The sequence below is a fragment of the Rattus norvegicus genome, chromosome 3 (assembly GCF_021556685.1).
Source record: "Rattus norvegicus strain SHRSP/BbbUtx chromosome 3, alternate assembly SHRSP_T2T, whole genome shotgun sequence".
Classification (NCBI taxonomy): Eukaryota; Metazoa; Chordata; class Mammalia; order Rodentia; family Muridae; genus Rattus; species Rattus norvegicus.
In genome coordinates this window covers 155072355-155097674 of record NC_141536.1, presented here as the reverse complement: position 1 = coordinate 155097674, position 25320 = coordinate 155072355, and the positions used below count along the sequence as shown (strand labels likewise).

Sequence of the window (25320 nt, the reverse complement as noted above, 5' to 3'; positions counted from 1 at the left end):
CATCTCTGCTGTCCAAGGGCTCTGGAACTTACCCAGCATGCACTGAGCACAGCTCAAGTACCACCTCCTCAGTGAGGAGCCAGAGCCCATGTGCTGTAGGCACTGGCTTGCCACTGCCTCTGCCTGCCCTGCTCAGCCTCCTCCTCTCTTCTTCCGCCATTCAGATGGGAAGAACCAGCTGCTTCTGGCCCTGCTGAAATGCACAGGTAAGAATGCGGCTTTGAAGGGGCCCCTGGGAGGCACAGTGGCTGCTGTGGCCACCGGGTGGGGTGATGTCCCTCTGCTGGCCAACAGCATCTCAATGGGGCCCTCAGCACCTGCACGGGAGGCAGCCTTGGCTCCCAGTCTCACGGAGAACTGCTTGGACTTCACCTTTTCCTCTGGGGCCAGGCAGGGGACAAGTCTCAGGTCCCAGGGAATATGAGCCATGTGTAGTGCTACCTATTGGGCCTGGTGGGTGCTGACAGGGAGACTGGTGGAAGATGATGGGTGAGGAACATAGGGCCTGAGTCGGTAGAGCCTAGCCCTGAATAGTGGAGGTTGGAGCTGCAGGATGCCTCTGTGTGTGTGTGTGTGTGTGTGTGTGTGTGTGTGTGTGTGTGTGTGTGTGCATATGACCACGTAAGTATACAGATGTGTGTTTGTGTAGATGTGCCCACTCTTATACAGATACCAACTGCCTGGCATTGGCCAGTTGGGGTCAGAACATGGGGGAGATGAGGCAGGGGGAGAACATTCTTGGGACTAGTACTGCTAGTGTTCATGCGGCCCAGGCTGAGAGGTCCCATGGCTCATTGTAGTGTAGATGGGACAGGGTTTGGACCCCACCTTGGGAAGAACCAGAGATTTGTTTCCTCAGGAAGCAGGCACTTGGGCAGTGGGAGAGTGAGATTTGGGGTGGATCTGTCTTCTTTTGAGGAGCTAGGTTTTTTTTTGTTTTTTGTTTTTTGTTTTTTGTTTTTTTTTCCCGGAACCAGCCTTTGGCAACTGATTTGTCCATTCAGAATTCCCCACAGGCCCCCGTGGGTGTGCCGGGTCTTGGGCTCGGGTGTTGAGGGTGGAAATGCTCTAGGCACAGCACCACTCACCCAGAGGCTCCCGCACGCACCTCCCACAGACACGGAGCTGCAGCTGCGCAGGGATGCTGTCTTCTGTCAGGCCCTGGTGGCCGCCGTGTGCACCTTCTCGGAGCAGCTGCTGGCCGCCCTCGACTACCGCTACAACAACAACGGCGAGTATGAAGAGAGCAGCAGAGACGCCAGCCGCAAGTGGCTGGAGCAGGTGGCAGCCACCGGTGTCCTGCTGCACTGGCAGTCCCTGCTGGCACCAGCCACCGTGGTGAGTGGCTGAGGTCGTTGGCAGCACGGGAGAGACACTACTGAGGGTACTCTCGGCCCCCATTCACTGAGGGGTTCATGTGGTAGTCATTTGCTGAGCATTTACCGTGAGGTTTTGGAGTTTGTGGATGAACAGTGAATAGCCCCTATGCTCTGTGGTGTCCTGGGGAAGAGAGGCAGACAGACAGAAAAGACCCGTGGCTCCTGACAGAAAAGGCTCCTGACAGTCTGAGCTGGCAGCCGAGGAGTCCAGGGAAGGGAGAGAATATTACTTGCATCTAGTGTACATGTCGAGGGCAGGGGTGCTGGCCCAGTATCCAAAAGCAGATCCAGTACATGCGGCTCCAGAGACTACCTCAGGTGGCCCATGGGCAGCACGGCCCCAGATCACCCCCTGCTGGTCACTGTGAGCACTGCTACCAGCCTTCAGAGAGCTGCTTCTGGCCCCGCCCCACGGCCGCCCTCTCTAGCCTCTCTTAGGATGATGTCACCAGCACTGAGCTGGCTGCTGGGTCTGCAGCTTACTTCCTAGAGAAGTAGACTGAGAGGAGGGGGTCTCTCCGGAGGGAGTGGTCAGACTTTCTGGGGAGGCGGCTTCCGATCTATGACCACTGCCAGCCAATATGGAGGTCTGAGGAGGAGTATGCAGAGGAACAGCATGTGCAAAGGCCCCGGGGAGAGGCCCGTGTGGCCAATGAGGACAGTCAGGTTGGTGAGATCTGCAGGTAGAAGGTGGCTCTGAGGCTGAAGGACAGGGGACTCATGTAATCGGGGCTGTTTTAAAAGGAAGCTCATGACCTTGAAGAGAGGCGGTTAGGGGACTAGATGGAGAAAGAACCCTCTGAGGTGTCCTGGTGAGAATGGCCATGACTGGAATTGGGAGGCTGGATAGAGGCAGACTGAGTGTGCCCCGGCAGCCATGGCAGGTGCTGGTTGGGGTAAGAAGACCAGGATCTGGACAGCTTTGAGAAAGGGGTACAGAACAGGTATTGGGGGGCAGAGGGCAAAGAGAAGTGTGGGTGCTCATGGAGTTGGCTGCGTTTTAGATGATACTTGGTGTGGCTTTACTGGGGCCACACAGAAGTCAGAGCAGAACTGAGTTCTGACCCATATGGGGTCTAGGACAAGCAGTGGGATGAACCATGATGTCATATGTACAGCCACACCCAAGACACCCACAGGCCTCCCAGCCTCGTAGGTGAGAAGCATGGCACCTCCAGGGCAGCCCAGGATAGGGTGGCATCTGAGTCTCCCTCACCCCCCCTCTCCCTGCAGAAAGAGGAACGGACCATGCTGGAGGACATCTGGGTGACACTGTCGGAGCTGGACAATGTCACCTTCTCCTTTAAGCAGCTGGATGAGAATTCTGTGGCCAGTGAGTGAGCCCTCCCTTCCTGCCCTGAGTTGGGTCCCTCAGAGCCACACTGGCTCCCCTCTGCTCAAGCCTCTCGGACCAACACAATTTTCAGAGTCAGCCTTTGGGGAGCAAGCATAGAAGTATTAGCTACTTCTCTTGTTGCTACAACAAAATACTTGGCAAAGTCTTCAGCTGACAGCAGCTACCTGTGTGCAAGCTGAGTTGAGCTCAGGGAGGAGAGGTGATTGATTAGTGATGCCTGCCTGGTACAGGTATGGGCTCTAAGTCAAGTTTGTCAGCCATAATTCTTCTTTATGGTGCTGATAAGCTACAGCCGGGCTTTTTAACAGCTTTTGCTCTGAGCTGCCAGGCAAGGGAGTCGAAGGACAGGGTCAGGGAAGTTGAAGACATTATGGCCAGCTCTCTTCAGTGGCAGGAGTAGTGTCAGGGTAGGTGAAAGGGGAGGTCATCACAGGCAGGGTCTGGAGGCTGCATGGGACTGTTCAAAGCACATGAGAACAGGTCTTTGATGCTATTCCTCTGGGATATTAGGATAGGGCAGCCTCAGATGTCAAACATAGAAGTCCCAGAATGCTACCTCAAGGCTGGGAAGACAAGAGGGTCTGAGGCTACCCCTGTGACTCAGGAGGGCTGGAAGTATAAGGTTAACCCTCTGGAGTGCCACTCTGGCCTCCTTAAGTGAGCCATTCTGCTTTGCTTCCACAGACACCAACGTCTTCTACCACATTGAGGGCAGCAGGCAGGCACTGAAGGTAGTCTTCTACCTCGATGGCTTCCACTTCTCCAGGCTGCCCTCTCGCCTGGAGGGTGGGGCCAGCCTCAGGCTGCACACCGTGCTATTCACAAAAGGTGAGCAGTCAGACTGAGGGACCTAGGTGGAGGCAAAACCACTGAGCACCCCAGGACCCAGCACCTACCCTCCCATGCCTTCCCTCACAGCTCTGGAGAATGTGGAAGGGCCGTCGCCCCCAGGAAGCCAGGCTGCAGAAGATCTGCAGCAGGAGATCAATGCGCAGTCCCTGGAGAAGGTTCAGCAGTACTATAGAAGGCTCAGGTAGCCGCCATGGGCTGGTGGGGTGAGGGTGGGATGAAGGCTGTGGGACCTACAGTGTGCAGACACATCATGCAAAACCATGGGCAAGCTTAACACTTCTTCGCACACACAGCACTGCATAGAGACCACTGCTGACCCATTATACAACTGAGTCTACTGAGGCCCACATAGCCTGTCCCAGGTCACACAGCCAGATGAACTGAGGCTCTTTGGCCCATTTATCTCAGTGTAGGGAAGAACTGAGTAGCTTCTGGGATCTTTGGGCTCCTAGCACTGGGTCCTGCTCTGAGGAGAATTTCCAGAGAGAAGTGAGCAGTGGACAGAACATTGTCCAGAGGGAGAACAGCTGGATCCAGGAAAACAGCTAAGATCTGACACCCCCACTACAGATACCTACAGCCATGCCTACAACCACACCCTTGCCATAGCCGCCAACACGCCCACAATCTCGCCTTTACCAGACCCCCCAGACCAGGCTCCCAAACACAGCCTCTCTCAAGTCCCATCTCATTGCTCTCTCTACAGTACCATGAGGAAGAGAACAGGGGCCTGAGTTTCCACAGAGAGGCGCGCTCTCTTCCCAGGCCCCCTCTGTCCATTTGCAAATTGGAAGTCAAAGCTTCCATACATTTGCTAGGCACTAAGACGTGGCACACAGTTTGCAGCTTAATTGTCCTTCTGTCTATCCGGTGTCTGTCTGATTAGCTGCTAATTCCATTTGCTCAGAGTGTTCCTGGAGTCTTTCGGTGGGCCCTGCATGGCCCTGAGGTCTGAGAAGCCATCCTGTTCTTCATGAACGCTTATTCGCTCAAGGGTGGGCCAGCAAATCTGGCTCACTCCTTATATATAAATAAAGTTTTATTCACACACAATTTCTTCCTGAATTCTTTATGGCTTGTATTACAGAAGACAAGGACTCTGGTTAAAAGGGCCAATGTTTTCTGGTTAGCCCTGTATAGAAGGATTTAGAGGGTGAGAAAGTCCACAAGCTGGTAAACCCAGAACAATTTTGTGCCAATCGTTCAATATTTAGAGAAGAGAAGGCAGGAATGGGGCTGGAGGAGCAGGGCTCTGGGCTGTCGTCCAGGGCGGGAAGGTGGAGGTGATGTTGAAGCCAAGAGACCCTGTCTTGCTTCCCTGGGGTCACTGGAAGAGCTGGTAACCGTGGGCACTCAGTGACCTCCTTCGGAGAGTCTGGGGAGCATACAGAGCTGTAGCTGTAGGGGCCAGGACCCGGGGCAGTGTTAGGCTGGGCCAGAGCATGTGTGTGTGGTGGCAGGATTCTCAGCCTTGTCTGTTTCCTTCAGGGCCTTCTACCTGGAGCGGTCCAACCTCCCCACAGATGCTACCACCACAGCTGTGAAGATCGACCAGGTCTGCTGTTGTTCCTGGGCAGGGTGGGGTTGGTCACTACAGGCTGAGTCTGCTCTAACCAGAATCAGGCCCAGGGGCAACCCTTGCTAGCTTGTTTCTTCCTCCTAGGGCTTCCTGGGTGACATGCTCGTGCTGGCCTCATTTCCTTGGGGGCTCTCTGATGAACACTATCACGTTTCTCGAGCTGAGACCCCCTAAGCATCAGAGTGGCGAATGCCACCCTAAGTGTGGCTTCCGTGGCATCCTTTTGCTTCAGGTTCTAGACAGGCATTTAGAAGTCAGAATTCTTCCATCAGAACGAGCGGTGCCACTATTTCTTGGCCTTTTGGCTAAGAATAAGTGTCACGTCTGTTCTTACCAGTTTAGGGTCCCATCGGTCCCCTAAGGACGGCGACAAAGCAGAGGCTTCCAGCTGCTTGGGAGAGATGGATGCGCTGAGATCTAGCTGTGGCTCTTTTGTGTCATGGTAGCCCTGAGAGGTTTCTGTCCCTCTGCCCCTCACCCATAATGCATCTCTCTGGGTCTCCTGGCTCCTCGGGCCCAGGCAGGCCTTGAACTTGGAATGGATTGTGAGGAACTGGCCACAGGGCTCAGAGGCTGTGAGCTCTGAGGAGTATGGGCACCATCTTTGGGGATTTCGTGGTCCGTTGGATACAGACCAGAGGATCATTACGGTTGAGGGAGACGGTATAAGGAATGGCTTGTCACTTTGGTCCTTTGGGCTTGCCACTTGGAGAGTGGGCACTTGAACGAGTTGTGACTGGTTTAGAGAGGATAAAAGAGGTTGCCCCACTTAGGCTTAGGCGGGGCTGGGCTTGGCAGGGGAAGAGCCAGGTTGGGAGGTCAGAACTGAAACAACAGTAAATGCCAACTTACAGGGTAGTGGGAGCTGCTGATGGCTCTCGAGGTCTGAAAAAGGTACTGGGAAGACAGCTGTGTAACGGCTGGATTAGACAGATGTCAGAGAAGGCCAGTGGAGGTCTCAGGGCTGCAGGCCTCTCCTGGACATCTGCCGCATCCCTTGCAGCTGATCCGTCCCATCAACGCCCTGGACGAGCTCTACCGCCTCATGAAGTCCTTCGTGCACCCGAAAGCTGGTGCTGGTGGGAGCCTAGGTGCCGGCCTCGTCCCCGTCTCCTCTGAGCTCTGCTACCGTCTGGGGGCGTGTCAGATCACCATGTGTGGCACCGGCATGCAGCGGTGAGCCTGCCCAAGGCCGAATGGGACATAGCGGAGGGGCCGGGTAGGCTCTGGGAAGTCGGGGGCTCACGCACAGAGGTGGGAGGGCTGGGTTCAAATCCGGGTGCTGCAGTGCCCATGTTCTGGGCCTTGGCTTACCTGTCTCTGAAATGGAGTGGCCAGGGTCAGTGGTGCCTAGGAAGCCGCCCCTGTCTGATCTCCTCCCTCACCCACCGCAGGAGCACCCTGAGCGTGTCCTTGGAACAAGCAGCCATCTTGGCTCGGAGCCACGGGCTGCTGCCCAAGTGTGTTATGCAGGCCACAGACATCATGCGCAAGCAGGTGAGGTCACCCGCTGTGGACAGCGTGGCCTGGACCACGCTGAGCTTAGCCCCGTGGGACGTGGTTCATCTCAGGACTGGTCCTCCTCAGCCCCAGACATCTTGCTCAGTCTGTCTCAGCTGTTCACATTTGCTATCCAACCTGGCTCCCCCACCCCCACCCCATCCCCCACCCCCTGACTTCCAGGCCCAGGCCTGACAGTGGGTTTCCCTTCTAGGGCCCCCGAGTGGAGATCCTGGCAAAAAACCTCCGCATCAAAGACCCAATGCCCCAAGGTGCACCACGGTAAGTGGCTACCCACCCCTGATTGACCACTGGGCTCCTTCCCCACCCCCATGAAGACTCTGTCAGTCTAGCCTTTTGTCATCTTTAGCTACCAACTCCCGCAGCCCCTCAGGAGGTCATGACTCCTCAGTCCCTGCCCACTCTGCCACCAGTGGCTGCCCAGGAGTTCTGAGTGGTGACTGAAGTGGAGGCTTCAGGCAGTGTTTCTCAGTGACAGTGTCCCCCAGAACCCAGTATGTTTCTGATCAGGGCCTTGGTGCCCACTCCCCGCATCCTGTTCATGTCCTTTGGTCTGCCATGTTCTTTTGCTCTCAACTTGTCTTCGTGCCTTTATCATGCCCGGCCTGTTGAGGGACGGTGTCATCCACCCGCTTGTAACCCCAGTTGACCCCGGCAGCAGCCCCGTGAGCGAGGCTCTGCTGGGAGCCTCATTGGCAGGTGGATACATAGAGGCACAGAGATGTTCATTATCTTACCCAAGGTCACACAGCTAATAGCAGAGCTGGCCCCAGACAGTCTACGCTTAGACATTTAACTCAGTACCGTGTCCTAGTGTGGCTTCCATCACTCCAGTTCACCACAGTGGCCTCCCTACCCCTAAAATCATCCCTATCTTTGGCTACCTCTCTCCTTGAAGCCCTGCACACACTCCTTCATGGATAGTATTCTGCAGTGCCTCCACTCTGCAGTCCTTCCGAATCCAAGGAGCTGTGGAGGCTACAGGCAGACAGGCTCACAATGCCCTATATGCACCCAAATACACACATCATTTGGAGATACCCTGCCTGCCTCTAGAGCCGTGGTTCTCAGCCTTCCTAATGCTGTGTCCTCGTGCATTGCTACTTTGTAACTTTACTTTTGCTACTGTTACGAATCATAATGCAAATATCTGACAGTCAGCTGCCAAAGGGGTCGCGACCCACAGGTTGAGAACAACTGCTCTAGAGGACCGGGATCTGCCTTTGAGAGGGGACAAGGTGCTAAGGGCGGGTTCGGGGCTCACTACTCTGTGTACTCTTCTGGGTGTAGATTGCTTGTCCCAGTAGAAGGGGAAACTAGCCACATGTGGCGGGCCACTCAGTCCCTCCTCACGTTCTCCGCCTCTGCCCACCAGCCTCTACCGCCTCTGCCAGCCTCCGGTGGATGGAGACCTCTGAACACCGACCTGCTCCATGCTCGGCCACTGCCTCTGCAGCTGCCATGTGGGAGGACACGGAGGGGCTGCAAGGTGACCCGAGGCTTCTGCCATAGCTGTGTCAAGACCTACCCAGCTGACCCTGCCGCCACCGTCCAGGTCAAGCCTCTGCGAGCATACACTGTCTCTGGACCGGCAGATCACGGTTGGGCTGGCAGATTCTCCATACTTAACGCCTGAAACCTGAGGGCTGCTTGGGGCCCCAGAGCTCATGAATGTAGCCCGGCCTGGATGCCTGCACTCACCCAGGTCCCCTACACAGGGAAAGGTCACAGGGTCCGGCGGGTGAAGGCCTGCAGACCCCGCTCCTCAGATGGCAAAGCTGCACTTTGAACCTGGGTTCCTCCCAGGGTCACATTCCAGGAGACCCTACCTGTTTCCTGTCCTGGCCGAAGCTTCCGTATGCTTCCAGACACGCCTCCTGCCCTTACTAACCAGCCCAGCTGACTCGGGACAGCATGGCCTCTGCCAGGAGAGGATACTGGGCTGAACAGCTGTCACTCCATGGACACTTGGGAGCCCTGCTGGCTTCCAACCCCCACTACCATTGGGATTTGAGCTGCCAGCTCTGGGCACCAGCTTGGCTCTGTTAATTTATACAACACAACATCTCTGTGGTCTATGTTTTGTTTTCTTTCTTCTTACTGTTATTGTTAGTGTTGTCAAGAGTTTTTCCCCCTCCCCCTAAGGTTTCTGTGATCATGTCTTTGACACTTTAAATTTCAGAGGAAAGTATATCTCGCCTAATGGGACCAACCTAAAGTAGTATCAGCAACGTTACTCAGTTCTACTAAAGAAACAAACAAAAGGAACTAAATTATTGAAAAAGTTTAAGATGTCATTATTTCCATTTTAAAATCTTAAGGGTCATGAGCACTGTCTCCCCCTGCAACCCCCTGCCTCAGCACCCAAGAGACTTTGTTGTTTGAGTGACTGGACCAGAGTTTGAGAGGTGCTCCAGTTGCGGGCTTAGGGCTGGGCTGTGTGTACTCTGTTTTGATATTGTCATCTCACAGCGGGTCGTTTGGGACCTGTTAGAGAACCAGAGAGGTAGGAACCTGTTGTCCTACCTTCTGAGTGGGGGGCTGCACGTGGGGACCCCTGGACTGTTTGTCTGCTCTCCAACTTCTGGACGTCAGAGGGAAATGCATGGAGGAGGAGGGAGGGGACGCCTTCTCACCTGTGGCAGGCTGTAAGGCTGGGTTCGGGAGTATGGTCTCCTCGGTCCCCTGGGGCCACCTTTCTCTTGATAACCGGGTCACCTTTGTTGATGTGTTTCGTTCACCCAGAGAACCAGAGCCCCGAATGGGGAAGGGCCCCGAGGGCCAGGGCATCACGCCTGGTTTACTTTAAATGTACAGATTCTTTTCATTAAATCCATGATAGATTTTTTATTATTATTAAAAGTCAGTATATAATACAAAGAAGGTGTGGTCTGCTTGTTTGGTGGTGAATGTCTCAGTGAGTGTCGCCGGAAAGGTTCCAGCCCAGGCAGCCACATGAACGTGGCTTAGATTCTGGCTGTCAGTGTCCCTGAGCCTACACCGTTAACCACCGCGCCTCAGTTCCCTCCTAAGAGACGAGGACCAGCTCCCACGTAACAACTAGGAGGTTTTATATTGAATTCCAACCTTATTTTGGATCCTAAGCTGTCAAATCTGTTGTTTACGGAAGAGAAATGTGTTTGTTATTTTTCTAGAGGTTTCCTGCCCTGTCCTGGGTGTTCCCTGTGTGTTCAGGAGTCAGGGTGAGTACACAGAGTACCAAAGAACTACTGTCTGCCTCGGTGTCTGAGACCACAGTGGATCTGAGCGGAAGTGGAGTTTCAAATCCTCACAGCCTGGAGAGAGGGCTCAGCAGTAAGAGCACTGGCTGCTCTTCCAGAGGACCCACATGGCAGCTCATGGTCATCTGTAACTCCCGCTCTAGGGGACCAAGACGTCCTCTTCCGGTCTCTGTGGACACCGAGACACACACACGGCAACAGGTGCATACATGGTAGGCAAGACACATACACAAAAATAGATAAATCTTTTTTTTTAATAAGGAATGATTTATTTAATGTATGTGAGTACACTGTAGCTATCTTCAGACACCAGAAGAGGGCATCGGATCCCATTACGGATGGTCGTGAGCCACCATGTGGTTGCTGGGAATTGAACTCAGGACCTATGGAAGAGCAGTTGGTGTTCTTAACTGCTGAGCCATCTCTCCAGCCCGATAAATCTTTTTAAAAAATGCAGTGAGACCTGGAATCCAAGCTGGCCACAGCATGCCACTCAACAGATTCCACACAGGCCAACGAGAGCATCCTGCTGCACCCAGGCCAGGGCCCAGGTGGCTCCCACGCTTTGTGGGTGTTAAATCTGCTCAGGCTGAGGCGGTCTTCACGAATTGCCAGGATTTGTAACTCCAGCCCAGCCAGTTGCTTCTTGGGCTAAATTTGATGTGCAGGCCTTGGCCAGCCCCCAGTGACCTCCTCCTTCTGTCCTTCCTCTTTTTCTCCCTCTTCTACTCCTGTCTTCTCTCATTTCCTACATGTTGGAAAACACTGATACTCCTGTCTGCTTCTCACAAGTCCCTCATAGTCTCCACCTGTCCCTCCTCTATTCTGAAGGCCACTGGGTCTCTGTGGAAAGGGTAGCCCTTGCCTCTCAATTCCAGGTTCAAACAACTCCGTACTGAACTCTCTAAGGGTTTCTTTGAGGGTTTCAGGGCATGGAGTGGAATCCTCTGGATCATCCAGATTCCAGATGTGTGCAGTTGGAGTTGCCAGGGAGGCTCCAAGGTGTCCGTAGGAATCCTGCCCTGGGGTGTGAAGAGAGAAGGTCCCCAGAAGTAATGCAGGGAAACCAGAGTGTGTCTGTGACTTTGAGCCAGTCCTATCTGGTCTTGGATCTGGTGAGAAGAGCTGGGAACATCAATTACACACCTGATACTACCGGGTGCAGCTGCTTGGGTTTCCCGTCTGGTGGGACTTTCAGACTTGGGGTGGGGGTGGCTTATGATTTTTAAGGCTAATGTTCTTGCCTGCCCTCTGACCCTGCAGTCCCTATGCTTGTTGGGAGGGAGGGATGTCATCACCTCTCTCAGAGGCTCAGTTTCCTTCAGGACAGTCTGGCCCTGAAGTAACTTTCTGAAGGCATATAGAGCCCAGCCTGCCCAGCAGGGGGCACCAGGGACCGCAGAATGCCCAGAGGTTGTGGTTGCCAGGTAGGGTCCTTCCTAGGGGCTTCAAATACAGTCTGGCCACAGGTGCCCATGATGAGGACAGTGCCTGCCTGAAAGGGTGGGTGAGGCTGTTTGGATAAGGACAGCAGCGGTCAGGCAGAAAGGTTGAGTGCACTCCTCTCTCTCTCTCTCTCTCTCTCTCTCTCTCTCTCTCTCTCTCTCTCTCTCTCCCTTCCCCTCCCTCCATCCTCCCCCCTCCCATTATTGTTTCTATTCCTCCCCCACCCCACAACCTCCCTTCTGTGCCTGTGCCCATTCTGGTTTTCTTTGCTTTGTGCTAGGTCTGTTTTTCCATTCTTTCCTCTTCCATTCCCTTCTCTCCTTTGCCTTTCATCTTTCTTCCATTTGGATCCAGGAGAACACAAAAGACCCTTGTCAACTACAGAGGCGCTTGTGGCCGCTAACCCACAATTTTCGCCTTCCCCAGTACCCGCACTTACCAGCTGGAACCACTTAGAACCATGGCCACCAGGTGGCGCTGTGGGCCAGGCTGTCTCGAGAAAGGTCCCTGGCTACTCCAGAGTTAGAGGCAAGGTAGAGTGGTAGTTGGGTGAGAGGGGGTGTTCAGGAATGACTTGAATGTAGACATTCCCCACAAGTGTATGTCCTTGTCTCTCTCTGCACCTGTCCCACACAGCCAGTCCCTCAAAGGGAGCTTCTCACTCTCCAGTCAACCCAGCTGTCCCCAAAAAGTCTTTGAAGAGCCAGCTATGACATTTAGAAGTGACACTGTGTATCAGGCATACTGCTCAGTAGCTTGAAGATGCTCTTACCACTCTACAGAGGAAAAAAGGGTTCAGTTGGCTTAAGGGTCACATGTTCCCGAATGGTACATTGAGAAAGTTCCCGGTGCAGCTCTCAGCCAGAGGCAGGGGCATTCCACATGACAAACAGAAGCCACCAAAGCCATCGGGCGTCACGGACTCTCTTTCAGATATGCCACAGGAGAAGCTGGCTTTAGTTTGGGAACCTGAATGGCAGAGAGGGAAACGGGAGACGAAGGAACTGAATGGGTCCAAGTTCATCAGCGGGAACAGAAAAAGACTTTGTTACTGTGATCTCTGCATCTACACTTCTCAGAACGATTGTTGATCTTAGTATCAACTGGGATCAACTGAGAGGCTGCCTCTGGGTGGATCAGTGGGGGTGGGGGTGAGGGTAAGGGTGAGGGCGAGGGTGTTTCCTCCAAGGACTAACAGATGGGGAAAGAGGGAGGCCATCCCTCAGAATGGATGGTACCTTCCAGGATGGCCCAGATCTAAAGAGTTCTGAAGGAAAAGCAATACCAGTTATCTTAGTTAAGGTTTCTGTGGCTGCGATGAAACACCAGGACAAAAAAGCACATTGGGAAGAAAGGCTTTATTTAGCTTACACTTCCACATAGCTGTTCCTCACCAGAGGAAGTCAGGGCAGGAACCTGGAGACAGAAGCCGATGCAGGGGCCATGTAGAGGTGCTGCTTCGGGCTTGATTTTCTTGACTCGTTTAGCCTGCTTTCTTTCTTTTTCCTTCTTAAAGATTTATTTATTTATATGAGTACACTGTAGCTGTCTTCAGACACACCAGAAGAGGGGATCGGATCGCATTACAGATGGTTGTGAGCCACCATCTGGTTGCTGAGAATTGAACTCAGGACCTCTGGAAGAGCAGTCAGTGCTCTTAAGCACTGAGCCATCTCTCCAGCCCGTAGCCTGCTTTCTTATAGAACCCAGAACCACCAGCCCAGGGATGGTACCACTCACTGGGCAGGGCCCTCCCGCATTGATCACTAATTGAGAAAAATGCCTTACAGCTGGATCTCAGGGAGGCATTTCCTTAAGTGAGGGTCCTAACTCTCTGACGACTCTAGCTTTTGTCAAGTTGACGGGCAAAACCAGCCAGTACAGTGCTTTTGCCTACTCACCTTTACTCTTCGTTGATAAGTTCATCTACCCAGATGCTGCCGCTGACACTGCCACCATTCTTCAGTGACATCAGAACCTAGGCTCTTTGGCCTTCCAGTCAGGTCCAGTTTGATGACCGGCTTCTCTCTAGGATCCTTTAGGCCTTTGATACCAGGCTGAAGCATCCAACCTTACTCATAAGCAGCTAGCAGGCTCTGAGACTCTCCCAACACGGTTGGATTCAATCCTAGCTGTGTAAGCCAATCTAATAGAGCCCTGACAGACAGCGTAGAACACTCCTTTCCATACGGCCTCTTGTTCTGACTTCATTTTCTTTATATTTATTCGCGCGCGCACGCGTGTGTGTGTGTGCGCGCGCGCGCGCGCGCACTTATGGGAGTCAGTTCTTTCCTCTCACACATTGAGTTCTGGGAGATTGGACTCCCATTGTCAAGCTTGAAAGCAAACACCTTTATCCACTGAACTGTCTTGCCCGTCTGCGTAACCACAGTTTTAGTTTATTCTGGGACTTACGAAGTCCTATGTTGGTCTCATACAGAGACAGAAGCCAGAAGTTGGTCACAGGGCCCTGCCTCTTTGGGGATGACTGACAGTGATCAAATCACTTTGACCAATGAAATGCAAGGGTGCTGTGCTGAGGCATTCTGGAAGGTTCTTTGCTCTGTAAAGGCTTCTGAGAGCCTGTTCCCCCCCACCCTCCCAGGTCCCCTTCCTTCCTGCTCTGGCCACTCCTTCCCACCTCTGGTACCACAAGCCTATCATGGCTTGCCTAGAACATTCTGGACTCCTGACTCTCCTTCCAGCTCCACCGTCCCCTCTGTGGAGGCAGTGACTAAGTCAGTATGTCCCTCTCTACCTCAGAAACTCTAGAGCGTTCACTGCAGGGAAGTTTAGTTACCCTTCCCACAATGCCCTGCAGGTCCTCACCCCCACATTCCTCATGCCCCACCCCACCCTGCCCTCAGGACTGGTCTTGGAACTTGGTTCAGGGCATGGGCACAAGGTGCTCTCTGCAGACGATTCCCATGAATCCCAGAGGTTCCTCCCTATGGATCTGTCTCAGATCTCCTGTCAGCAAGGATCTGGCTTTGGTCAGGCTTTTCTGTCTCCACCAAGAATTTGTCTTTCTCTGCTTCTCCGAGGCCTTCCTTAGTGACTGAGTGCAGAGCCAGCAGGGCACTCCCCCCAGGGCCCGCCCTTCTCCTCCAAGGAGGACCACCTTCACCACCCAGCCTCTGCTCCATCCAGCTCATCTGTCCCCACGGCTGAGGCCCAGAAGGATGAGCTGAAAGACCCAAGGGGACACCTACTCCTAGTAAGCAGATGAGGTAGATCCAGGGTCCTGCTGGGGCCTGTGAGACACCAGGGTGTGAGCATTAACTGAACACCTACTGTGTGCTGGACATGGGTGGGACACATCCCCTCAGCAAATGCTCACGATCACCCTATAGGGGAGGAAGGTAAGATGGTGACAGAAGTCAGCTCACACCTCCGTGGTTAAGGAGCCTCACAGTTAAGAGCTGAGGCCCTGGCATCTGGGTCCAGGGCCTCTATCCTATCCCAGGTCTGCCAGCCAGAGCAGAATGGACGGTACAAGGTGACCCAGGGCACCCCGCACTTAAACATGAAGAAATGCAGAGCCCGGCTGTGGAGACCAATGGCTCCACATGCTAACCTGCTTCAGTGACAGTTGACCCTGGCACTGTTCAGGAAATGAGGAGCAGGCATCTCAGGAAACATGTCCCCAGGTGCTCAGCAGGACAGGGACTGGTGACAGCCCCCTGTGTGGCTGGTGCAGGCTGGAAGAGGAAGGTGAATCATGTGACAGGCGATGCTGTGACCGAAGGTCCTTTGTCATGGCCTGAGGTCTGTACTGTATCTGCAGGGGTCACTGGAGGTGACTAAAGTCATCAGGTGTGTGGAAGAAGGCCACCCGGGCAGGTCTGGCCTTTGAGAGGTCTGAAAGGCGTTTACGCATAGACCTGATTATCTGCTTTCTCTACCCAGAGCCCCTAGGGAAGCTCAGTGATTCCACTAGAGGGGACTCGGTGGGCTTGCTGCCACTTAGATGCTGTACTTAGGCCAAAGGTGGAGTTCCGGGGAGGCCAGGCTGAGAGCACAGGAACCAGGATGTTCTGGGCCACACAGAACCAGGGCCAGTGGATGTCACCTCCCCTCAGTGGGAACTCAGGTTCACAGTCATGGAGAGTCTGATGCTGTGCTTCTCATGTGGCTGGCACCCCCAGGCTGGATGAGACGACTTGAGTTTGGACATGACATGAAGTAAAAGGTCCTGGATTCAAATTTCACCCTTGCTCTTAGCTGGCTTCAGGAAAGGTCAGGAGTTGGCCAACAGAGAGAGAAGGTGGATTCTCAGAGGAGTTGTGACCTTCAGCAGGCTGAGACCCTGCCCCAGGCCCTGACAATGTCACAGGCTCAACAGGATCCTGCCACAGTTGCTCCTGTGGTCTGGCCACCAAAGACATTGGAACTTCAGGAAGAGAACTGGGTAATTGCCCACAGGCCTCATTGGCTTCTGCTCTGTCATGTGCACTGCCCACTCTGCTCTACTTCCCGGAGCACGGGATCACCAAGACAGGTCTGGGAGCACCAACTGCTTCTCTCAGATCTCCTGAGCCTTTCCTTGTCAGAAGAGAGAGAAAACTGGGCTCTTTTGGTCAGAGGGAATTCTGTTCTGTCTATACAGTAGCTGCAGAAGATTCTGTTTGCTGCAGGGGGACAGGAGGCAGGGGGGCTCTGAGCACATCACAGCAGTTAGTGAATAACAGCCATGCCATGGACACATGTGTGAATGTGTTTATGCATGTGTACATGCATGTGTATTCAGTCTATACAGCAGCTCCACAGAGTTTTTTGTCTCCTAAGGGCTCGGTGCACATCACTGCAGGTGGTGAATAATGACCTCACTGGGACACACATGCAAGCGTGTGGTGAATGCGTGTGCACGTGAGTGTGCACACGCATGGCATAGGCCTGTCTGCAGGATAAGCTCTCATGGCTCGCTCCAAAGCCTCAGTATCCCTTGGCCCTCGGTGGTGTGATACTTCTGTGGATGGGTGGGTGCGGTGTGACTGGCTGTGTCCTGCTCCTGCCGTCCTGACATCCTCACAGTGATGGTTCTGCTTGGGGTCAGGATGTTTGATCACGGTGACAGACACGGAGCTAGAGCAAAGGTCAACTCCGCCAGGTCCAGATCAAAGCAGCGTCCAGCCCACAGGACACAACCAATATCCACGGCGGAGGTGACTGGCCACTCTGTGGGTGGGAGGGGGGATGCTGGCCATGCAAGCAGGAGGGGCCCATGTGGGTCCCCAGCACTGCCGTGAAACAGAACAAAACACAACAAAAACCAAAAAATTTCCAGTGCATAGAGGCCGGAGACTGTGGGTTCTTTCAGCCCATCGGCCAGCCAGTCTGACTGAACTGGGGAGCTCGGGGCTTAGTGACAGAGCCTGGTGCAAAAAAATAAGGTGGAAATGGATAGAGGTGACGCCTGATATCAACTTCTGACCCCTATATGCACGGACACACATGCACACCTGCATGTACATGTGCTTTACCTAGAAACAAGAACTCACAAACACATGCATGTCCTACACTCATACATGCACATACACAACCTACCCTCCATACACACAGATGCATAATACACACACACACACACACACACACACACACACACGAAAGCTCGCTTCGGCACTATGAGTAGACTCAGCTCAAATTTGCTTACCTCTCACCCCCTCTCCCAAAGCTCCCCTCCCCCGCATCTGAGAGCTGATGATAATTTATTTATTCCGATGAATATGAATAACTTCTTCCCAGACAAGATATGCGTGTTTTAATAAGGAGTGTCTAGAGACACAATTTTTAAACCGAGGGACATCACCCCAATAACAAGAATGTAAGGTGATGATGAGGGCGGCGGGATACTTAGGGTGCCGGGAGGAGTTGAATCACAGACCGGCTGAGGTCTCCCTAGATCTAGGGGAAGGGTACTTGAGACTGGGTTGGTAAGGAGTTAGAGACGTCCTCCTCTTTGTGGTTAAACATCATGAGGCTGCTGTCAGGCTATGCCTATATGAGGAGTCCAATCTCTAGGACCTCGGCCCACGCGCGTGCAGTGCGTATTGGGGAAGGACCAGTGTCTCTCAAAGATCTGATGTCATTGTATTACCACTCGGGTAACGGGTTTGACACCTCCCTCTGGGCTGCTTCAGAGGACCATGGGAAGAAATGCTCTAAAGCGGATATCCAAAGGATAACTTACTCCACGAATATCCCACCCACTCATAAATATTCATGAGAAAACATCCCTAGAGTCTGTAACACTGAACCCTGGGGCAGCCACTCCAGTGTGTCTTTGCAGCGTTTGCTTTGATACATGAACTTCTGCTTCAGCTGTCTATGTCTCTTGACTGAACTCTTTCCTTCAAGAAGACGTTCCCTTAACACTCCCTGGGGGCCCACACGGGGTGGTGACACCTGAGACTGCTACTGGGTAAGTCATCTCTGGAGTTGAGTTTGTATGGACGCTTCAGAGGGGTGTGATAGACAGGCCTGTTATTTTGTAAGTGCCAGGCCTTGACCCAACAGACTGTGGGAATTATGGAAGTGTCACGGAGGAGATATTCTTGAATTGGAGGAAAGGGGAATTCCAGAATAATAGCTAAGTCACAACTTCACACACAGGATTGCTCTCGGTTCATCCCGGAGAGCTGGCTGCTGGTCCAGGTCAGCTGGTTCTCAGATCCACAGATCTTCACAGGCTCCAGTACGACCATTCACCATCCCCAGCTGCTTTGCTCCTGTAGCAGTGGCAGAGGCAGAAAGGGAAACTGAGGTCTCCTGCCATAACTGCTGTAAGCAAGTCAGGACACCTCTCAGAGTCCCCATGCTGTCCTCCATTTCCCCTCCTCCCACTACTCTCCTCCACTGCCCCTCCTCCCACTGTTGTCCTCCACTGCCCCCTCCTCCCACTGCTGTCCTCCACTTTCCCCTCCTTCCACTATTGTCCTCCTCCACAGACACAGGGGTGCCTTTCCCCGGGGCTACAGAGAAAGTAGAATGGTGATTTTTCAGTTTTTGCAGATGAGTTAGAGATATGTGTATGGTATGTCTGAGTGTGTGTGTGTGTGTGTGTGTGTGTGTGTGTGTGTGTGTGCATGTGTGCATGTACTATGTGGAGCTCAGAGAACACCTTGGAGGAGTCAGTTCTCTCCTTCTACTGTGAGGGTCCCAAGGCACAAACTCAACTCAGGTTGTCAGGGTTGGTAGCAGGTACCTTTATCTACTAAGTCACCTTGCTACCCAAAGGCCTCCATTTTTCTTCCTTCTCTTTCTTTGGAACTCCCCGCCCAGGGTCAGCAGGGCCTAAGGCTCTCTGTCTGTCACTGCTCATTTGCATATTGAAAGATGATGTGTTTCATTGTAAATGATCATCCTTTTATTTCCTTCTAGCCATTCACTGAGGGCGTCTTGAGGAGCTTTTAAGTGGGTGTGCCACACTAAGGTTAATTATCTAAGGCGTTCATTTCAGGGCACTGGAGAGGTTGTTAAGCATACTTCTCTGAATGTGGTGGGGTCACACAAGGTGGAGAGTCTCCGGCTTGAGCCTACCAGGATTGGTGCCCTGGGGCCAGGGAGCCTGAGCTCGCAACTGTGGCTCTCATCTGCGTGTAGGGCCACTTTCTTTGGTGTTGAACCCGAACTGACAGAACGGTGTAACTACTGGGCTAGCACAGATGTGTGTCATACTGCGCGCGCACACACACACACACACACACACACACACACACACACACACACACACGCACAGCCCTCTGTATCTGTGCTGCCGCTGAGTTATAGTGGGTGCTGGGGAAGGAGCTGCCCCATGGGTAGGCCAGAAGGGCAGGGCTGGGCTCACATTCAGGCCTGGACTGGATGTTGACAACCTCCAAACTTATAGCATGGACTCTTGATTTCCAGAACTGCACTGAGTGTACAGCAGAAATCTGCTGGTACAGGCTATTGTCAAGGTGGAGAGAGGGCAACCTGTGACCAGAGCCCCCTAGAAGCAACAGCTACCTGAATTCACGCCATCATCAAGCTACTTTTATTGCTATGAAGAGACACCATGACCATGGCCACGCTTATAAAAGAAAACATTTCATTGGGGCTGGCTTACAGGTTCAGAGGTTCGGTCCATTGTCATCGTGTTGGGAAGCACGGCAGGAGGCAGGCAGACATGGTGCTGAAGTAGTGAGACTTTTACATGCGGATCCACAGGCAGCAGGAAGAGAGAGAGGCACTGGACCTGGGTTGAGCTTTTGACACACTTCCTCCAGCAAAGCATCAGCTCCTAATCCTTCCCAAGTAGTGCCACTCCCTACGGACCAAGTATTCAAATATGTTAGCCTGTGGAGACCTTCTTATCCAGCCACTGCACTCAGCAGCTGCTGGATCCAAGAGATCATGTGGTTTGGGGTGTCAGCCTGTCACCTGGCCTCTTGTCCTGACAGACCCAAGATGTTGCTGTGAGGACTGACAGCTGAGGGTTCTGTTTCAATGAGGCTTAACTGAGGAAAAGGCTTTATTTCAAATTAAACAAAAGGCCTCAGCGATGAAGAGCTTGAACTCCTGTGCAGAGGACCCTGGTTTGGCTCTCTGCATCCACACCACAGGAGCTCACAACTGCCAAGGGTTCCAGTTCTGAGGAATCTGCTGCCCTCTTCTGGCCTCTGCAGGCATTACATGCATGTTGGGCTCAAAATAAAAAAGGCACACATTAGTAAAATAAATGAAAGAATATATCTTAAAATAAAACAGGTGCAGGAGAGATGGCTCAGTGGCAAAGAGCACTGGCTGCTCTTCCTGAGGTCCCGAGTTCAATTCCAGGCATTAACATGGTGGCTCACGACCATCTGTAGCTTCCAGTCTCAGGAAACACAGTGCCCTCTTCTGGACTCAGCAAGCACCAAGCAAGCAGATGGCACACAGACATATATATATATATATGCAAAACACCGATGCATATAAAAAATACAGTGAAAAATTTGAAAATAAAACCAAAAGGAACAAACCTCACAGTATGTTTATTCATACAGAGAATATTTACTGTGCACTGACTAAGCACACACTCCACGATGTGCACCAGAATGTGTGTGATTACATGAACATAGAAAAGGGACCAGGAGCCAAGCAGAAGTAGATGCTACTTGTCTCCCTACAAGGTAACAGCAAGGCTTCCTTGCTTAACCCTGTCCTCTCTTCTGGCCCCACCCACCTGTCACTGGCCACAGCCGCGATCACCATGGGCAGGTATGGTGTCTGCTTTGTGGGGATGGAGACTGTTCTCAGAAATGGTTGCAACAGTTTGTGGTCAAGAGTGGGGAGGCTGGGGAGCTTGTGTGAAAACGCTGGAGGACAGCATGTGTCTGTGGGACCAAGGAGTGTGCTTATCTGGGGCGCCTGCTAGGGATTCTGGTCTCAGTTTCTAAAAATCACATCTGTGTGTGTGTGTGTGTGTGTGTGTCTGTGTGTGTGTGTATGTGTGTGTGTGTGGTGTGTATGTGCGTGTGTGTTTATGCGTGTGTGTTTATGCGTGTGTGTGTATGTATATGTATGTGCGTATGTGTGTGTATGTGTGTATGTGTGTATGCATGTGTGTGTATGTGTGTATGTGTGTATGTGTGTATGTGTGTATGCATGTGTGTATGTGTGTTTATGCATGTGTGTATGTGTGTTTATGCGTGTGTGTGTGTGTGTGTGTGTGTGTGTGTGTGTGCTCATTATTGCTTGTGTGCGGAAGCCAGTTCTCTCCTTCCACCATGTGGATCTTGGGCATCAAGCTCAGGTTGTTAGGCCTGAAAGCAAGAGCCCTTACCAGCCAAGCCATCGTGATGGCCCAGATATTCTGAACGTAATGGTTAGTTCATGAAGGGGAGCGTGTCTCTGTCTGCTTGGTTGGTGGCGCACTCAGTCAGTCTAGATCACAGTGTCCCTTGAATCATGCAAAGGAAGACATTCAAAGGTAAAATAGCTTGCTTACAACCTGCTCCGTGCCCCGACAGAGACACCCAGCGCCGAACCTCATCACGCCCCATCTAATGTGTATGTTTGCTCCGTGGAGAACCAAATGGCTTTAAATCCAGTCAGGTGGCGAAGTCACTCACTTCTGCGGTGTTGTTTTACCAATCAGCATGCCCACTGACACCCTGAAGGCAGCTGCAGCATCGCCCTCTCTGGACCAGCTTATAAGATCTAAGCGTGTCCTGTCTCCCATTGGTGCAAGTGGTGTGAGCCCTCACTTACCTCAGCCTATGCTGACTCTCCAGCCTTGGCATGGACTTCAGAGTCTTTCTCTTTCTATTCTGTGAGCATCACACTGGCCTACGGTGTCAACGACATGTGGCTGTTTAGAGCCTAAACATGCAGGATATGGGCTGGAGAGCTGGCTCAGCGGTTAGGAGCACTGACCGCTCTTCCAGAGGTCCTGAGTTCAATTCCCAGCAACCACCTGGTGGCTCACACCCTGATGCCCTCTTCTGGTGTGTCTGAAGACAGCTATAGTGTACTCATATATAAGAAATAAATAAATCTTTTTTAAAAAAAAACATAAAAAAGACGCAGAATGGGAGCTCGTGGTTGCCTCAGTCACGTGCTCAGGCGACTTTTCCTGGTGGCTAGACTGAATGCTCGTAAATGGAGTTGTATAGAGCACAGTCACGCTCCTGAGTCTGGAAATTGCTTATGACCGTCCTCATACAATGCAGAGTGGGGCTCGCAAGCCACACTTAGTGACGTTTAGGGGGGAAAAACACCTATCAACCCCTGAACTCCAGCGCTGCAGATCTGGGCCTTAGGCTGTTGATCGGAGGGCGTGGCCACAAAGTCTAGTAGGCGGGGCTGGTTGGGGATGTGGGGTGTCTGAGGGAGCGGCTGTGATGCTGGTGGGAATGGCAGAAACAGGAAGAAGCCGACAAGAAATGCAAATCCTTTCTGTCTCCTCCAGCTCCACCGTCTTCCTGTAGGTCTCTTATTGGCAAAGGACAGGAAGTTACGGGTAAACCCAGCAGGAAATGCCTGGCAGAGACCAACAAGAGGTCTCCGAGGAAGGGGTCTGTGGTTGCAGGGACCCTGATCTTTCCCATTAGACAGCCCAGAGTGGGGAATTCCAACTGACAGATATTGATACAAGCACTAATAAATCCCTTTGCCCTGCTCAGTCCCACACTAGGGGACTAGAGACGGGAGATGGAATGTGCTTGACAGCCTTAGATTCTAAGATAGGACTCAGTTTTCAAATCTGTGCAATGGCCACGCAACAATAATCACAGAGATAACGATCTGATGTCCAACCCCTGAACCCGGCACAGTCATGACTGGCAGGTCTGGTTGTCATGGCAACATGCTTGTGGCGCTAACGGGCTCTGGCAACCGGGCTGGCTTGTAAAAAGGGTGTGCACACCTTCAGAGCGTTGGCTCTGAGCCTGGAATGTGGCTCATGTTACCAACCCCTTCTCCAGGCACCGCCATGTAAACTCTCACTGGGAGCTCTTCCTGTGAGCTCTCTGAGTACCTGGAAGTCTGGGCCTGCTACTGCTTTGTCCCCACTAGGTCCAGGTGTGCAACAGACCATCTGGGACCGACGCTAGCACTCTATGTCTGGAAGGTTTTATTTTCCCCAATAGGAAGTGAGGGAACAAAGGGGCGCTTGCCTACTGGGTGTCGCTGAGTGAACTCAGCTGCCTTCAAATCTCTCAGACACACTCTTGCTTCAACCTGAGTCCTCTGTGGCCCCATGTCTGGAGAAGGCTCTCGGTAAACCACTTTTTGCCAGTTCAGGGAGAGCCAGTCCCTCTCCCAGACAGCAGAGTGGCTCCCAATGGCAATCTACTCCCTGCTTCATATCAATAATAGCCCAAAGGAGATAAATCCGGCAATATGTGTGTGATCAGCAGCCTCCTGGTCCCCCCAAGACACAAATTTATGGGGCATCCACACTCGGGGGTCATCTTTCCAATAGTTTATAGTATTGAGCTTTCTTTATTTCCCCAGTAAATCTAATTTATATGGACGAGCAGATCAAGCGGAGCTGTTCCAGGCATTGGAAGGCTGTGAATCATTCACAAGGCTTTAGGAAACTTGGGGAGATTAAGGTTTTGCATAATGCAAATCAGGAGGGAAAGATGTTTGCTCTGCCTCCGCGGAGGATGCAATTAGCACAATGAACACCAAAAGAGATTCATTTTCCTGGGCCGCAGAAAGGTCCGCTTGGTATGCAGGAGAGCACAGTTATTTGCAACACAAGAGCCCAGAGTCGAGGCTAGCAGAGCATCACTGACTGTTTGATTTGCAATTTTAAAGAATTTGAGGATGAATAAAACAGCCAGTTAATTTTCAAAAGGTTGTTGTCAAACGGCCTAAGATCTGGGCCCTCGCAGAACTCAAAAGTCAGACAGCACTCGGTTCTGGGTGTTGGCTATGGAGCCCTGTATGCACCTGGAATTATCTTCCACCTAGCTTGCCCTGGGACCATAAGTCCCAATTCAAGAGTTCAGCTGTTTCTGGGAATCCCCCTTGTGTACCCCAGCTGACCTGTCCTAGCTCCTTTGATTTTGGGTAACTTAATGGTGCAGTGAGCATCGACTGACCATCTGTGAACCAGGCACTTGGAGTGTGGAGCAGATGCCCTTGACCTCTTCAAGCTGATGTGTTCTACTGGGGAGTGAAAGGTGTTATCAGTGTATCAGGAGGTGCTAGGTGTGTGGAGGACAGAATTAGTGTGTGTGTGTGTGTGTGTGTGTGTGTGTGTGTGTGTGTTGTAGCTTTAGACAGAGTGGTTGGGGACATGTACTGGTTGCTCATGGGCAGATGTGAGGCATCTCTGGAAGAGTGACGCAGGCTCAGGGAGCCAGCACCACAGCTGGGAAAATCCCCATTTCAGAGAAACAATGGCCACAACAATGGCCAGTGTGAGTGAGTAGGGAGGTAGGAGATGAGTACCAGCGTGCAGGGCCAAGGTTGCATACGGCCTTTGCACTCATTCACGCATCCACCTATCCACCCATGCATGAATCCATTCTCCATGCATCCATGCATGCATCCACCCTCCCATGAATGCATGTGTTCAACCTCCCATGCATCCATGCATCTATCCTCCCATGCATCCATGCCTCCCACGCATGTGTCAATCTATCCTTCCATGCACCCAAGCATGCATCTAATCTTCCATGCATCCACACATGCAGCCATCATTCCATGCATATATGCATGCATTCTCCCTCCCACACATCCATTGCATCCATCCTCTCATGCATCCATGCAAGCACCCATCTCCCCATGCCTACCTTCATGCACCCATCCTCCCATGCATCCAACCATGCATCCAACCTTCCATGCATCCATGCATGCTTCCACCCTCCCATGCATGCACACATGCATCTATCCTTCTGCACATCAAAGCATGCATCCAACATTCCATGCATCCACCCCCCATGTATCCGTGCATGTGTCTACCACCCTCTCACTTCTCAATCATTCATTCATTGAATGTGTGTGCTCCCAGCTGGGGAGTAAGCCAGGCTCTGCTGTAGCAACTATGTGAGTCCAGCAGGAGCTATGGTTGGTGAAACTCTGTTCCTTGAGGCTCATGCTCTGCTAAGAACATGGAACCCGAGAAACACTCCAGGAAGGGAGGAGATTTCCCAGTGTAGTGAGGATGTCTGAGAGGGCAATGTGTTGCAAAAGGAACCAGGCAAGCATCAGGAGCTCCTCAGAGGGAGAGCAGTGGCTATGGAGGTGGGCAGGGGCATGAGGCCACTTAGCCTCGGGCCTGGGAGGCTCAGAAGAATCTTCACCTTTGGCTCTTGAGCAGTGCTCATCTCTCCTTTGCACCCATTTAGCAGATAAGAAGACAGAGGCTCCTTGGGATCGGGGTCCTGGCCTCTGCTTCTTGGGCTTCTGTAGTCTGGTAAATGGGAAGGAGAATGAACTTCCTCTAGTTCTGAGGCTAGTATGAGGCTGTGGGAGGTTCTAAGA

General features: G+C 52.5%; 1 protein-coding gene across 2 annotated transcripts in view; it reads left to right on the top strand.

Moving 5' to 3' along the window:
* Positions 1–9568, top strand: part of Prex1 (phosphatidylinositol-3,4,5-trisphosphate-dependent Rac exchange factor 1) — a 150431-nt gene extending 140863 nt beyond the window's left edge. Inside the window, exons 27-36 of one of the 2 annotated variants that reach the window (XM_087652402.1) lie at positions 165–206; positions 1118–1338; positions 2613–2712; positions 3421–3564; positions 3655–3769; positions 5077–5143; positions 6171–6343; positions 6562–6664; positions 6882–6949; positions 8064–9568. In XM_087652402.1, coding sequence (XP_087508528.1) covers positions 165–206; positions 1118–1338; positions 2613–2712; positions 3421–3564; positions 3655–3769; positions 5077–5143; positions 6171–6343; positions 6562–6664; positions 6882–6949; positions 8064–8106 — 1076 coding nt within the window. In that variant the 3' untranslated portion in view covers positions 8107–9568. 2 annotated transcript variants of the gene reach the window in all.
* Positions 9569–25320: the final 15752 nt, after the last annotated feature.